Source organism: Branchiostoma floridae, chromosome 15 (assembly GCF_000003815.2).
Source record: "Branchiostoma floridae strain S238N-H82 chromosome 15, Bfl_VNyyK, whole genome shotgun sequence".
NCBI classification, from domain to species: domain Eukaryota; kingdom Metazoa; phylum Chordata; class Leptocardii; order Amphioxiformes; family Branchiostomatidae; genus Branchiostoma; species Branchiostoma floridae.
In genome coordinates, this window is record NC_049993.1 from 9,558,093 (window position 1) to 9,572,233 (window position 14,141).

Sequence of the window (14,141 nt, forward strand, 5' to 3'; positions counted from 1 at the left end):
GGTAACAAAGACACATGAAGAAATAGAACATCATTCAGGTGTGCACAACCAGAACACTGAACAATCCAAGTTGATAATCTACATGACCGGCTGAACGTTTGGATCACTAATCCACTGTCAAATATTTGCAATTTTCAACAGCCATGCATCAAGCAAGAAATACTCAACACAACAATTATTACAGAAATTAATAATTAATCATATTCTCTCCCTCTATTTGCCGAAGAGTGCGGTTCAAAATTTCATGCATAAAAGTTTTGTGTTAGGGGTTACTTATTACCTTGCAACTTTGCTAAACCAATACTGTTTTTGTTCTCCGTTGTTCGAGTCACCTGAACAAAAAACTCCTTTCAACATATCCTTGTTGCTGCCTATGTAATGCAGGGTTTGGGCAGGAACACTATTGAATTTTCCTTCAATTTGTTTGAAACCTATCCTGCATCCTGTCAAAGTGCAGGTCCCTACACTATGTCGTAGGGATTCCCTTACAACAACAACAAAACCCAACACGCCACCTAAATCGTTAATGCTTATGATGGAAAAGGGACAAAAAAAGGAGAGAAAAAACTTGGCCTTACAAATAGAAATCAGGCGGAGGCAAACCCACAAAGGAGTGAATGTTTTTCTTCCTATTAATAAAACATGTCCAGTGCTCCAGCATGAAAGGGAAGGGATCAACAAACATGGGAGAATCGGGTGGCAGTCGGCAGGGCCGTGCAAACCCACTCTTGAAGAGAGACAGAATTCATCACGATTCAAGAGGCGGATACTTGAAGACCACTAGACACCGGGCACAAGAGTGATGACCCAATCCTCACATTACGTCATAGGAAACTGGCCATGCCTTGCTTTCTATTTTCAACAAAATGTCTCATTCTCTATTATTAGCAAACATGAAAAAGCGTTCCGTCATTATTTTTTTCTGTGCGCTTGTTAAGTTGTTTGCCTATACATCAACACAGAGCCAATAGGAGCCGGAATGTGTGTAACAGAAACAGACAATACGGAATACTTATTTGTAAATTCCCGTAAAAGTGGCCTTTGTAGAGGATACAAAATATACTGCACGTTTATGACCTCCTTAAAGACCGTAGATATTTTTGGTGCCCGTTAAAACATGGGGGGTTTTGGGCACAGCTCACGACACCCTCCAGCACCTAACCCGGTCTCCCAGAGTTACTCTCCTTGGATAGGAGCTATGCGGGGAGAACTACAGCTCCTCGCTGTAAACTAACAAAGAAAAGGCGACTTCCTGTCGCGATAACTTACGCTCCATTCTTACGGAAGAAAAGAGCAACATGCCTTTGGTATGAACAGTCGGGTGGGTTCCCCAGTGTTTTCCCTACACGGTCCTAATTGCATATTCCTGATGTTTGTGGTGACTTCACAAGAGGGTATCGAGTTGTAGAGCCAAATGAATGAAAATTTATACTACACAAATGGATACAAAACTTCTTCATAAAAAGAACCTTAAGGCTTACAATAGCAAAGCCTTCTGTTCTGTGCATGGTACAGAAAACCTTGGTAAGGCCAATGTTGAACATTATGCAATTCATAAACATTATGCAAAGAACAAATAGATTGCTTGCATTAATCTTAGGCTTGGGTGTGTTGTATTAGTACCTGTTTAACAATTGAATTGGATCAGAGCATTGGTCATCAGAAAAGTGTGACTTTTTCCACAATGGGCATCTTTGCAAAAGGGATGATCGCATGGTATGAAGTGTATCAGTATTGTATCAGATCATCAGACACACACACACAGAGCATCCTCCACCACAGTTAGGTAAACACTCCCTTGTTTTTCCAAGTACTCCTGCCCCTTGAGTTGGAAATTCTGAACTACCCTGGGCCATTTTGGGATGCAAATGATGCTGTTATCATGAAAAACTACCCATCTATGCTGTATGAAAGTGGTGTAATTATGCTATATGCCTTTTATACTTAACTGTTGTTTAAGAAACAGAAGAAGTGTGTCATAATTCTCACCTTTCTTTCCTTTCAGATGGATATTATCAGTAGAGATGCGTGTCGGTCCGGATGGATTCGGGAAGGGGCGCGAGTTGTGCTTCTGTAGAGGCTTGTGATGTAGCGGTAGCGCCGGTAGGGAAAAGTTTCGCTCCTTCTCCGTCGGTGTTCCATTTGGAACGGACACGGGCACAGGAGTGGCATTGTTGGACGGAGGACAGGGCGTTTCGGGCTGGATCCGCAGTGCAGGGATTTCCTTTCCTCCAAACCCTTGTCCTTTGGGGCTGGACTGGTCCTGACTCGACCCGCGCCCAGAATTCATGTTGACAACACTGGATCAGGCTGGGGCAGGGAAAACGATATGCGATCAATCGAAAGCGTACACCTTTCGTCCCTGTTAAAAAGATGGCAGACATGCTATCCATTTCCAGTACACTGTACACAGATCACGCAGGACAACATTTTCCCAACCCACAAACTTCCAAACCCATCAAAACTAAATTTGAAAAAAAAAAACTAAAAATCAAAACTTCCAGCACCTGAAAATCATATACAGTAGAATGTTGGCAAAGCTCCACAAATCTAGTTAAAAACCTTAATTAAGCTCTGGCCATCTTCAAATGCACACATGTAACATTAGTAGATAGAAAAGAAGACATTGCATAAGTCTGTTTTTAACCTATTTCTGCGCTATTTTCCCAGCCTACACTCATGCTACGGAAGTACAACTGCACGGACAGACGGGCTGCTTGTGTAGTGGACGTTCCTGCCTGTTCTTACCTGGCCAGGTGTAACGGAATGTGCCTGGAAGTTCAAGATTTGACACCTGTCCGGCCGTGGGCCCGTTACCTGCCCAACAGGACAGGTGAGTGCGTGCGTGCGTGTTCTCAAGACACCACACACCTTGAGAAAAGACTTAAGGTACGGCACTTAAGGGGGAGGGGACCCACACTTAGCAACAGTGACATGCGAACCAGTGCTGACACCTCGCGACTAATGGTTTAACTATCCCCGGGTAAACACGCCGAGTTCCACGGGCGCCAACACCACGCCACACCGCCGGCGTGCTTCCTGTCCGCCGTCGTCTGCAAACTTTCCCCCGAACTACACAACAACACGGCACTGGCAGGCCCTGGTCGCGACCCACGGGGTACGGCAGGAGTCGGTACAACAGTCGGAAGCTTTAAGGTTTGCTTGAGAAGTGGCAGCGAAGCGACAGAGGACACAAACTTGTCAAAGTTTCCCGGACAGAAACACACCGAGCTGTGCTCAACAGGTAGCAGGGAAGACTGTCATCTCTACTCGGGGACTCTTGCCCACAACCGCCGCCTTACCCGCCTCGCTAGCTACGATCAGGGTTTTTCACCTACCGACAACTCGGTTCAGCTACTCCAAGCAACTCCTAGTAACATCGTTGGAGACTGGCAGGGTTGTTACGGGCCGTAGGACGGAGGATCTTGTGCAAAATGCGAGCTGCTTCCGCCACTGTTGTGGGGAAATCTGGGACCAGAGTCCGCGCCGAGGCCTACAGGGGGTCATTAGTGATGCGGGACTAGGGGAACCGAATCGACCAATCAGCGCGCGTCTTGTAGAAACCTACACCTGAGTAGAGCAGAGGGGTGTTGGGGTCAAATTTGAAATATCGTTTTTCTTTCTCTACAACAATATATAACAATTTCTGCGAGATGAAATATGACAAAGAGTTGCAGACTGCAGGACTGGTGTGTTTTATCGGGATCAAATTGTCGAAAATTGTAGATAGATTCTTCGAACATTCCCCATAGGGAAAGTCAAAATGGCGCTCTTCCAAAAGTCCCTGGAGACGTTTTATCAAAAATGGCCAAATTCCCACGATCACTGATATCCCAGTGAAAGTGAAAGTGATTCCCAGAGGATGAAACCTTATTACACGATTATTACCTGGGGAAACGCAATTTGTTTCTCTAATGCGCATATTGTAAAGGCATTCGAACGGACGAAGTCAACTGGAAAGTTAGAAAAATCATAATACAATATTTATTCGACAAAGGGCAGCATATTCATCCACTGAACTGGCGTCGGTCTATATGATTCCAAATGCATTCTTGAAATTTGAACTATCGTTTTTAAACGTTTGATGAATAGGTAATTTTCAAAATATGTTAAGATGGAAAAAAGAAAAGTATTTAGTGTGTTCGTTGCTCAATCCAAACCATGACTACAAAATGAATAGTCAGGCGTCCTCTTCAGTAATATATATACAGTTATATCACGTTCCTGACATCTCTAGGCATACGTAGTTTCTTATGCGGTTTGTTTGAACATTCAAAGTAAAGAGATGTATTGAGATTTAAGAATTAAGTATAATGCCGTTTTCCGCCATTAACCCTAAGTGGAGCTGATCTTTATGATAGCTATTAATCCTCTGCGCGTTTTATCCTCCCTTTCTCTTGCGCAGGTAACCAGCATCAGAACTTCCGTTGACGCCGACGTGACGTCACAGCTCGGATATCCCAGCCGCCGGTGCCCTTTCCACTAAAAGCACCTGTGAGCCGCGCAAGGATTTGTCTGGACAAGTCTCCCATCCGGGATCTGTTTGTAGTCTATAGTGCACGCGCCGACCGCCGTCATTGTACAAATATTGCAGTCCTTTTCTTACAAACAATGGAAAATATGTTGATCAAATTGTTGGACGCCAATAGACCATACTCCGCGTCCGACAAGGTACTACTACTAGGGTCATGGCAAGGAGTTTGTAAGCTCGTTGGTGATAGAGTAGTCATTACCAGACTCCTTTTTCTGCTGAAAAATAGCAGAATTTGGACAAATGGACTGAATGATCTACAAGCGGTGATAGCAGGTCATAAAGTTGAATAATTTCCAAGATTTATGATTTGGTCAAATCAAGGAGGTTATACCTCCTTGGTCAAATTCTACCTTTCAACGGCTTTCAGCCAAACAAAGTGACTGGTAGATACTACGGACTTAGCTATATAGCAGGCTCTATATAGCCTAAAACCAGCCTAGTAGTAGCTTAGTTCTCCGGCCCAACTGGTCCATACATATTGCCAACGTGAGGTCTCGGCGTAGGGATCATACTAGTACATGTAGTTGGGCAACAGCTATAACGACTGGATTTGCGGCTACTGGGGTCATGTAGAGGGTATGTTTTATTTGATATGCATTGAAAAAAGACAACACTTACGCATGATACTTTGTTCATTTAGTCAATTACAAGTTTGTATACTAGTACGCTTGACTAAAAAAAACGGTACTTTCCGTAAGAGAAAACTACCTGTAATGTAGGCTTAACTGTAAATGGCAGGTATCGTAGTTTACCAAGTACTAGTAGGGTTTCCTTCAAATGGCCGTGAATATAGTTCGCATGACAAAAGAACGAATCCTTGTCGGCCTGACTTTGGGATTGTTTCCACTCTATGTGTAAATCATCATAACAGATCAGTCATTGGGCGTGACGCATCGCGAATTGTTAATCAAATAAGAAATCGAAATTTCTTTCGCGAAAAAAGGGCGGGAACGTCGTAAATTGTCTCAGAAGCAGACGTTTTTACGACTTGGAAACCCCGCGCTCCTTTGGAATGGTTATCACCGTCTTACAGGAAAATCTGACGCACTCTTTGAAAGGAACAGAGGGATTTCAATGTGAAATTGCCGGTTATACTGTTATCATAGCACTAACAACACCCCTGACAGATCCAGTGAAAGTGATTCCCACGCTTGGTCATCAACTCCCCAAAAATAGTTTATTTTTTCCTGACGTCGTAAGAAGCGTGAATCTAAAAAAAAATCACCCAGGGCTCTTTATTTCTTTTTCTGCTGTTTATTTTTTTCTGTTTTTTGTTTTTGTTTTCTTACTGCTGCTGCTGTTGTTGTTGTTGTTGTTGTAATGCGGACCAAGGAGGTTAAAGAATCACCTTGTGCAGACCATGTACTGTAAACAGGGTCAAGTCAGGTTTAGCACTTTAGGGTTAAGCAATGCGGTTTTATTCAAAAACTCCTTGGGTTTAGGCAAGGAGGTTATATCATATCATATGTGATATAACCTCCTTGGTTTAGGTAAAGGTTAAGGTTAGCAGCATTCCGAGTCTGCAGTGCATCTTGATTGATATTCGCAAACGTTCTATGAGTCTTCTTTCTGCAACACGTCTATATACTGAGCGAAAAAGGAGTAGAATTGAACCAGAGAGAGCCACGAGCAACTAAGATAGTACTCCGTATTAGAAAGCCCCTATGAAAACCTTACGACATGAATATTGTACGACTTATATGCCTGGTACCTGGGTACTGAGTAGGCGTCATAGCTTTTCTGACACGTGCGGCGGAGGCCTCTTCGCGCGTGCGTTCTGGTGTCCCTTTGAAAACACAACTCTTTTAACTGACATGAAGTTGGTTGACTTTTCTTTAATGTGGTAGGCGGAACCGTAAACACTCCCCGTCTAAACACAACTGGGTGGGAAACAACAAGTTCAGTGTCCTTCTGTTTGTTTTTGTATCGCTGGTTTGTTTTATGTATGGTCTATTACCCATCAACACCCGATGAATCTTTCCTACGCGTTGTGGATTTGTTAAGTTTTTTCCTACCTCGAAACAAAACTGATGACGTGCAGTATTCAACGGCTTGTGTGTCTTAAGGCAGCTCGGAAAACGTTCCAAAGCCATTCAAAACTCAGACTCAGCTTCTAGCCCGTAGGCGTACAAAATAGACTGGATGCCATCCTGGTTAGGCTAACGTCCGCTCCGATAGCCGCACTCCCCAACCGCACTCGAGTTGACGGAAACCCAACTAGGATGGCACCCAGGCTAGTAAAAACACAAAACAGAAGATCTCAAAGTTTAAGAATGTTCACAGACACTTCGATAGGCAAATGAAGTGAAATGCGTCTTTATAAACGTTATTTTACCGTAAGACGTGGATTTTTTTAGATTTTTGTTCGGCGTAGATGTCTATCTGAACATAGATAAAATGAAAAATTCAAAACATCATTAGGAATGCATTCTTCAACTGATGATGTTTTTCAGCCTCTTCAGGCAGAATGCCAGACGACGCCAATTCCTCTTGAAAGTAAAAGCAAAGATAAAGCTTAAGGAAGCGCATTCCGACTCTGAGATACCATACCGTGTATCGTCACTGTCCTTGTTTAGCCTTACTCTAGAGAAGGACAGTCATGTGCACGTGTTTTGTGATAACCGCTATCGTTATTGTATACATCCTTCCTTTATCATTATTGTTACAGAAACACCACAACTAATTGCGAATCGCCTTCTATATTTCTCTAGCTATATCTGATAGGGAATGACAAACAAGACTTCGGAAGGTTAGACTATGATGCAATTACTGTTTTGTATCGCTGGTTTGTTTTTTGTATGGTCTATTACGTCATCATGATCAACACCGGCGAGAAATCTTTCCGACGCGTTGTGGATTTGAACATGAATACGTCACACGCCAGAGTCGCACACATATACAATATTTTGCTTGTTTGAATATCGGTTACCTTTATGTTTAGATAATATGAAACGAAGAGGTTAAAAATTGCATTTTTTCCTATTCAACAACAACAAAAAAGTTATTTTAGTCGGTTCCTAACAGACGATAAGTCTCAAATTATCCCATTTGCTACAGAAACTGAAGCCATGGGCTTAGCTGGAAGGTCCATCCATATGAAAAGACTGAGACACTTTCCCACCCGATTTATCAAAACAGTTTTCGTCTATTCCACTCACATGGAAATCTCAAGACTAACCGCTCGGATTTAGATGCTAATATTCGGGGGTAATTCTAAGCTCAAAGGCGGTTTTCTCACCGTGGCCATCCCTATCTCAATGGGACGTCCTATGGGCGGTCTTCAACTTAGGCATTTCTACTGTACAAATTATACATTACAGCTAGCATATTTACACAACACAGCGTTTAGGAATGTCATTTGCAATAGAACGTCTTTTACAACTTTTATTGCGGCCCATATTTTAGATCTAAATGGGAGATTGTGGACTGTTATCATTAGGGGAATTTAGAGGACAAACTCGGTACAAATAAGGGGGCTGGCTTGGAGATTTCTTTATGGTCTCGCCAGGTTTATTACGACGTTTTGGTGTGAATTTTCACACGATGCCAGAGCAAGGTGGGCGTACGCAAGAACGCTGATTGTCTCGGTACGGTTACAGAATATGCATGTTCTGGCGTGTCCCATGATTCGCGCGCTCGCTTCCCAAGGGCACGGAGCAGTGAAAGTGGTCTGGTTTCCATGGCAATGACGCAAAACGTTTCAAAGTGTACCTTTCTCTTGGATCGTGTCTTTTCCCTGAACTAATGTCAAGGTCCTCTGTAGAAACAAAACAAAAACCTAGACAGGTATAAAAATGATCACACGGAAATGAAGTAACCGTTAGTTAAATCACTCCCATTTAATCTATATAATTGACCGTAAACACGTTTTCTCTACATTGACAGAGACAACTTTTAGTTTGTACTATATACCATACCCTTCTGTTGGCTGAAAAAAAAGAAGTCAAGCTATTTTGGACCCCAAAAGCGAGCTGGTAACTCTTCTAGAAAGATGTTCCCCATTTGCCTATTTGTCAACTTTCTGATAGAGTCCATTCCAAGACACCATGCGGATGTTTGTTGCCATTGTTTAGAATTGATTTTAAAGTTTTGTAATTGTATGTCTAGGAAATTTTATTCTTCAGAAATATTTTTAACACTGTTTCAACTTTATAAATATTTCTCTGGTCCTGTAAAACTTTGGAAATGTTCATGGTGTGGAATTGGATACTTCTAATGGTTTCTAAATAATGATAACAGCATTCTACCATTATTTACCATTTTCTACCATTTTCTACCATTTTTTGAAAATGGTCCAGTGGAATGGGAAGATAGCAATTCACTCATCCTTGCAAAGTATGGTTGGGTGCCATGCAACAATGGCCTACCACAAAGGATCCACCAGTGCCCAGCAGTGAAATCTAAAAATATACAGATGCAACAATAGGGCTTACTTTTATGGGGGCAATAAACTAATTTTACCATTTGGCAAGGTTTACAAATATTTGTAAATATTTGTAAATGTGAAATAATCACACAGGGGTTTCACAATTATTCTAAATAAAGATATTTTTGTACAGTTACTTTCAAAATGTTTCTAAAATATTCAAAGGAATTCAAATAGATGAGTATTTTCTTAGTCAATTTTTTGAAAAGAATTTAATTATTGTGGCTCAGATATTCTTTTGTTCAAAATAATTCAGACTAATTATAAATATTGTCTAAAAACCCTCATGGTGTCTTGGAATGGACTCTATTTTCTTCGGCCCATAGAAATGTCTGATGCGAATAACTAGAGATAACTTTTAGTGTCAGTTTGTTTGACACTGGAACCGACATTGTGTGTCCTTAGCGCATACTTTGGTTCTATAGTTAGATGTGCATATCACAGTAAGGATGAGCTTTCACCTTGAAGGCTCGACATTCAAGTAGATAGTAAGATAAATTCCTGAATACTGAAAGTCTTCAAATAGAGATGTATGCATCAGGCGCAATGGATAGAAATGCTGTATTCTTTTGGGTTCCAGAAGATTGCAGCTTTATTTCTTTGCAACACCTTCCTCTAGAAGGGACTGGGTCATATTTATCGTACTAGTACCAGTGTTGTATAGTTCTTGGGACAATCGTCGAACATATGTCTTGCAGAACTTTTGATGTCCTGTTAATGAAGAATTCTAGCCTAGATAGGCGGCGGTTGTTTCTGTTACGGCGTGCTTGAAAATTCTAGGACATTGAAATGATGCGATGGCCTACGGCGAATGCGCGCCGTAATTTTGACACCGTCCTGAACTTCTCTTGACTTTGTTGACAAGTTGGTGGGCTGGGTAGTCGTCCCTGAAGACACGGGTTCGAATCCCAGAGGTGGGGGAATCGCGCGCCGTTCCCACGCGAGGACAGGTGAGATTTGCATAATCTGTTTCAAGACGACTGGCGCCCTCACTACACCGCCGGGAATTCCTCAAATAAAAAGTTATTTTACTAAGAAATCAGTACATCCCCGCCCTGAATTACAAGAAGTGACTCTCCTCTTCACACCACAGAACCCACACAACACAGAAAAAGTAGGATTATTCGTCTTCCATTGTCTCAGAAGAAATGGTCAAACCGGAGAGTCAAAGTTACAGTGTAGAGTCAGTATTTAGGACAGGTTGTCTGTCCTTTTCATGTCAGGTGTAATATTAGTCTTCGGGCAAGAATTTGCAATGATTTTACTGGTAGTATTATTTGATATGAAAGACCTGCACAGGCACAGCTATTCAAAACACATACTAGTAGTCAAAACAACTTATAAATAGGTACAAACGACTCTGTTCTATACAATATAATTACGTTTCTTTACCCCACCGTACGGTGACCCTTCAAGGTAATGGTAAAAGGTCAGGTCACGTTCGATAGGGCATTGGACAGGGCTGACCTTCGCAACAGCAAACCGCTAGAGCGCACAACGGTGGCGCCTGTCGGTCAAATCGAGTTGACTGATTGTTTGGCTCATCAGTGACGGTCCACTGTACTCTTCAAGCAGATCTTGATGGAGAAAATCGTGACCTTTTTCTAATATCTAAATTTATATGTCGTATTTTTTCTGTCAGCTATCACGGTGGAGATAGCTGACAGAAAAAGACGGCATATAAGAAAAAGATTCCCCCTCCCATCAACCTCTGCTTTGACGGTCCACTTACTCTCCAAGCAGAGGTTAGGCTCCGGCTGTTTTTTAAACTTTTTTGTAGTCCTTTTTTCATTGGGTTTTCTATTTTGCAATTTTTTTCTTGAAGTACGCCAGCCAGTAGGTTATGACACAGCAACATAAAATACAAAATAGAAAGCCCGATAAAAACGACTAAAAAACGTTAAAAAAAAAACAGCCGGAGCCTAGCCTCTGCTTGGAGGGTAGATCCACTGGTGAAATGTAGCGTATCGGCTTCTTAAATGTGCTTTTTAACCTCTCAAATCCGAATCGCTTGATTAGAATGGTCGTGTTTTGATAGCCTCTACCAGGCTCCACAGGGCTCACTAACTGTACTCCTCTGCCGTCTAATAACTCCTCCGGCGTGTTTTCTGTCTTATTTGGCCAATTTCTACAATTTTTCCAGCGACCTTTGGAGCCTGGTAGAGACTAGTGTTTTGATTAGTTTCATCTCCCTGAAACTGACTGGCTGTCTCGTGCGAAGCTGACCGCTATCTCGCTGCCGGACTATTTCTCACGTGTTTCTGAGTCACTTCGTTCTTTCATGACTTCAACTCTAACAACATTACGTTAACGGCTTACTCTATCATATCAAGTTTCATTGACTGGCTAATGTTGATATCTTATCGCAGAAATTCTACCTCCCCAGTCCGATGTCAGGTTGTTCGACATGTGCAAGTACATGTTTGTGTGTCAAGGTTGCGACATGATATTCCAACATGGCGGCGAATTTCACTTTTCAAGTTTTTTTCTTTTTTACACCTCCAATTGTCGAAACAACGATGGCGAATACCTGGACCCGCCCTCACCCTGACCCGTATTCACCCGTCTCCATGGTAACGGCCCAGCCCTTTGTTTCGCGCCACCGGAAAGTGCCGCGCTTACGTCAATAACAGAAACCCGAGATCTGCCTCTTGGATTAAACCCTAACTAGCTGAGACGGTCAGAACGAAGTTAAGATTAGTCGCTAATCAAACAATTTCCCACGACTTTGAAGTAGAATGGGTTCCTTAACAGAAAGATCTTCCCGATTCTCAAGAAAGACGTCTGTTCCTCAAGCGGCAAAATTTGTAAAAAGGAGTCGGGAAGAATCAACTCGCAGGTGACGGGAGAAAAACGTCTGTTGTCGTTTTCTTTCGCCCTACCTGAAATAGAAACAGTTGCATTGTTTGCACGGTTGTTGTGAGTTATGTGATCCGGGCACTTTGAGCTGGGCTGCGCGCTGGGTGCTGTGGTGCCCATTCAGGGGAATTTGACTTTGAAGAGCAATGTCAGTCAGGTTCAAGGCCCCTCGTTTTCCCGCCAATTACATGCCACGGCGGGAAAGTGGGGGTGTCTTTTTGACGCTCGGAGAAAGTTGTAAGAAACCGAGACAGCATCGGATGCATTACTTCTCTAACGTCGCTCGTTGTGGCAAGAAAGTCGGAGGAAAGTTTAACGTTCTTGGAGAAGAACACAACAAATTTTGGGCAATTTCATGTACCTGTGGCACTGCTACTCATCGATGACAAAACAATCGATCGTAAACAGTTTGTACTCTGAGGTCACAAATACCATAGCAAAACAAATAATGAAATCGATAAAGATTTTAGATCTAGCTTGATCAAAAACTATCCAAGCCTTAATTAACTTTATCAAACAGTAAGCCTTGCAAGATGTAGGTATGCAAAATCAACTTCCACACTTATAGCTTAGGGTCAAACTGAGTCCGTCTGCCAATGAAAGTGTCTGTCAGAAAGATTGGTAAAACTTTCCCTTTTTGATAATCCGTGTTAATCATTGGTGTTAGCTGTGCCACGCCCTCACAAGGCCACTTGGGACCGGGAAGCCATTTTGATTTATATTACCCAGAATCCTACAAAAACTGTGTTCATCTTACGACAAAACCTTGGTCACAAAAAAGCAAAGAATATTTGTATGAGCAGATATAAAAGCATGCACAGCACTGTAACCGTTGTTTAGAAACACAAGTAGAGCTTGTAGCGGATTTTGCTGACAGCTTTTTACACTGACATGTTAATTTTACCGTCAGATCGGACCGGATCTCCCCAGGGACGGATTGACACACGGGTGACAAACGGTGGGGACGATTAGCACATGATTGTAACCTCTGGGTGCGCTATGGGTGGCGAGCTTGTTCAAGAGACATTATTGAATAATGACAGAAAAAAACAAGTGCTTTTGATGCTTGACAAAATGATGGTGGATCATAGATCATGACAAAAAAGGATGAAATTTACAGCAGCAATTGATGATCAAGTTATAAGTATTTTCTCTTTTGTTATCTTATTCTTACTTCTTATGTTCAACGTTTTAGTGATCCGGATTCATCTAAATATTATCAACGATAGGAGAAAAACGGATGGCGAACTTGTTCCAGCGAGAATACTGATTTTAAAAAAGTGCGTGGGAGTGGCGTATGCAGTCTTAGGTTCTGATGGAAAGAGACAGAAATGACACATTGTCTTTCTGTGATTTTCCCCCGAATCTTCATTTCATTTCATCAAAAGTGTATATTTTGTAACGTTTTTGCTACAAGCTCTTGCTTTTTGTAGACCTGTTATTCCTTTTCTCTGAAAATCAATTCATGCCCTGGCCAAACAACGACTCGTAACATAACAGAAGAGACCGCGTTAACAGGTGGTCTCTATTGCGACAGTAAACATTAACTTTTATACTTTTATGATATTACGAATCCAGAAAATGACCTATCTGTTGTCAGCATGGATTAGGAAAATGATGCGATGCAACGTTAAGTGGCTACTTAAGTTTCCGGTCGAATGACACCACAAAGTATTTTTGAGAAGTCAGCCTCAAGTACAATCACTAGGACAAATGTTTCTGCTTTGGCTGCACTTTTCTCAGACTAGTCAGTGTGAGCAGTGCGAATTCCCATCAAGTTCCCTTGAAGCGTATAAACATCGAGGCATTTGAAAGTGGCCCAAGCCCCGTATCTCCCCGTTGCTTATCCAATCGCTTAATTGGAGAGTTCTGAACGAGGCACTTGTGACATTGTGCGCAGCGGTGGACAATGGCGGGTCTCCCGGCTTCTTTTGTCCCGCCTCAAAGCCCCTTGCTCCGACATTTTCCCTTCGCACTCCACGGGCCAGTGTTTTGGTAACAGCCGACTTGGTTTCCAAAACATCCATTCTGTGGCACAAGGAAGTCGATCTCCCGGCCTCCTTTCGCCCCGCAGAGCCAATTGTGCAAAAAACTGAACTTTGATCCCGATTCGGTCACCGATTCGGCTCACAAAGTCCCACGTTTTTAACGACATTCCGTTGGATTATCAACGTGCAACTTGACGATTTCCCCCTCCTAACAACACTTACACTTTCTATACCACAAATCTAGACACGAACAATAGTAACAGTGTGAAACATGACCAGAAAACAATGACAAAATGTAAAACTATACAAAATGTAAAACTATACATTTTCAAAC

The 14,141-nt window shown here is 42.3% G+C and overlaps 1 protein-coding gene across 1 annotated transcript in view; it reads right to left on the bottom strand.

The window, feature by feature from the left end:
• The window catches only part of LOC118431374 (zinc finger protein GLIS3-like), a 40,806-nt gene extending 36,761 nt beyond the window's left edge, over positions 1 to 4,045 (bottom strand). Inside the window, exons 1-2 of the mRNA XM_035842515.1 lie at positions 3,339 to 4,045; positions 1,990 to 2,310 (exon numbers count right to left, since the gene is read on the bottom strand). Of these exons, the coding sequence (XP_035698408.1) occupies positions 1,990 to 2,290 (301 nt within the window). The 5' untranslated portion in view covers positions 2,291 to 2,310; positions 3,339 to 4,045. The remainder of the gene's footprint in view (positions 1 to 1,989; positions 2,311 to 3,338) is intronic.
• Between the last annotated feature and the right edge of the window lie 10,096 nt (positions 4,046 to 14,141).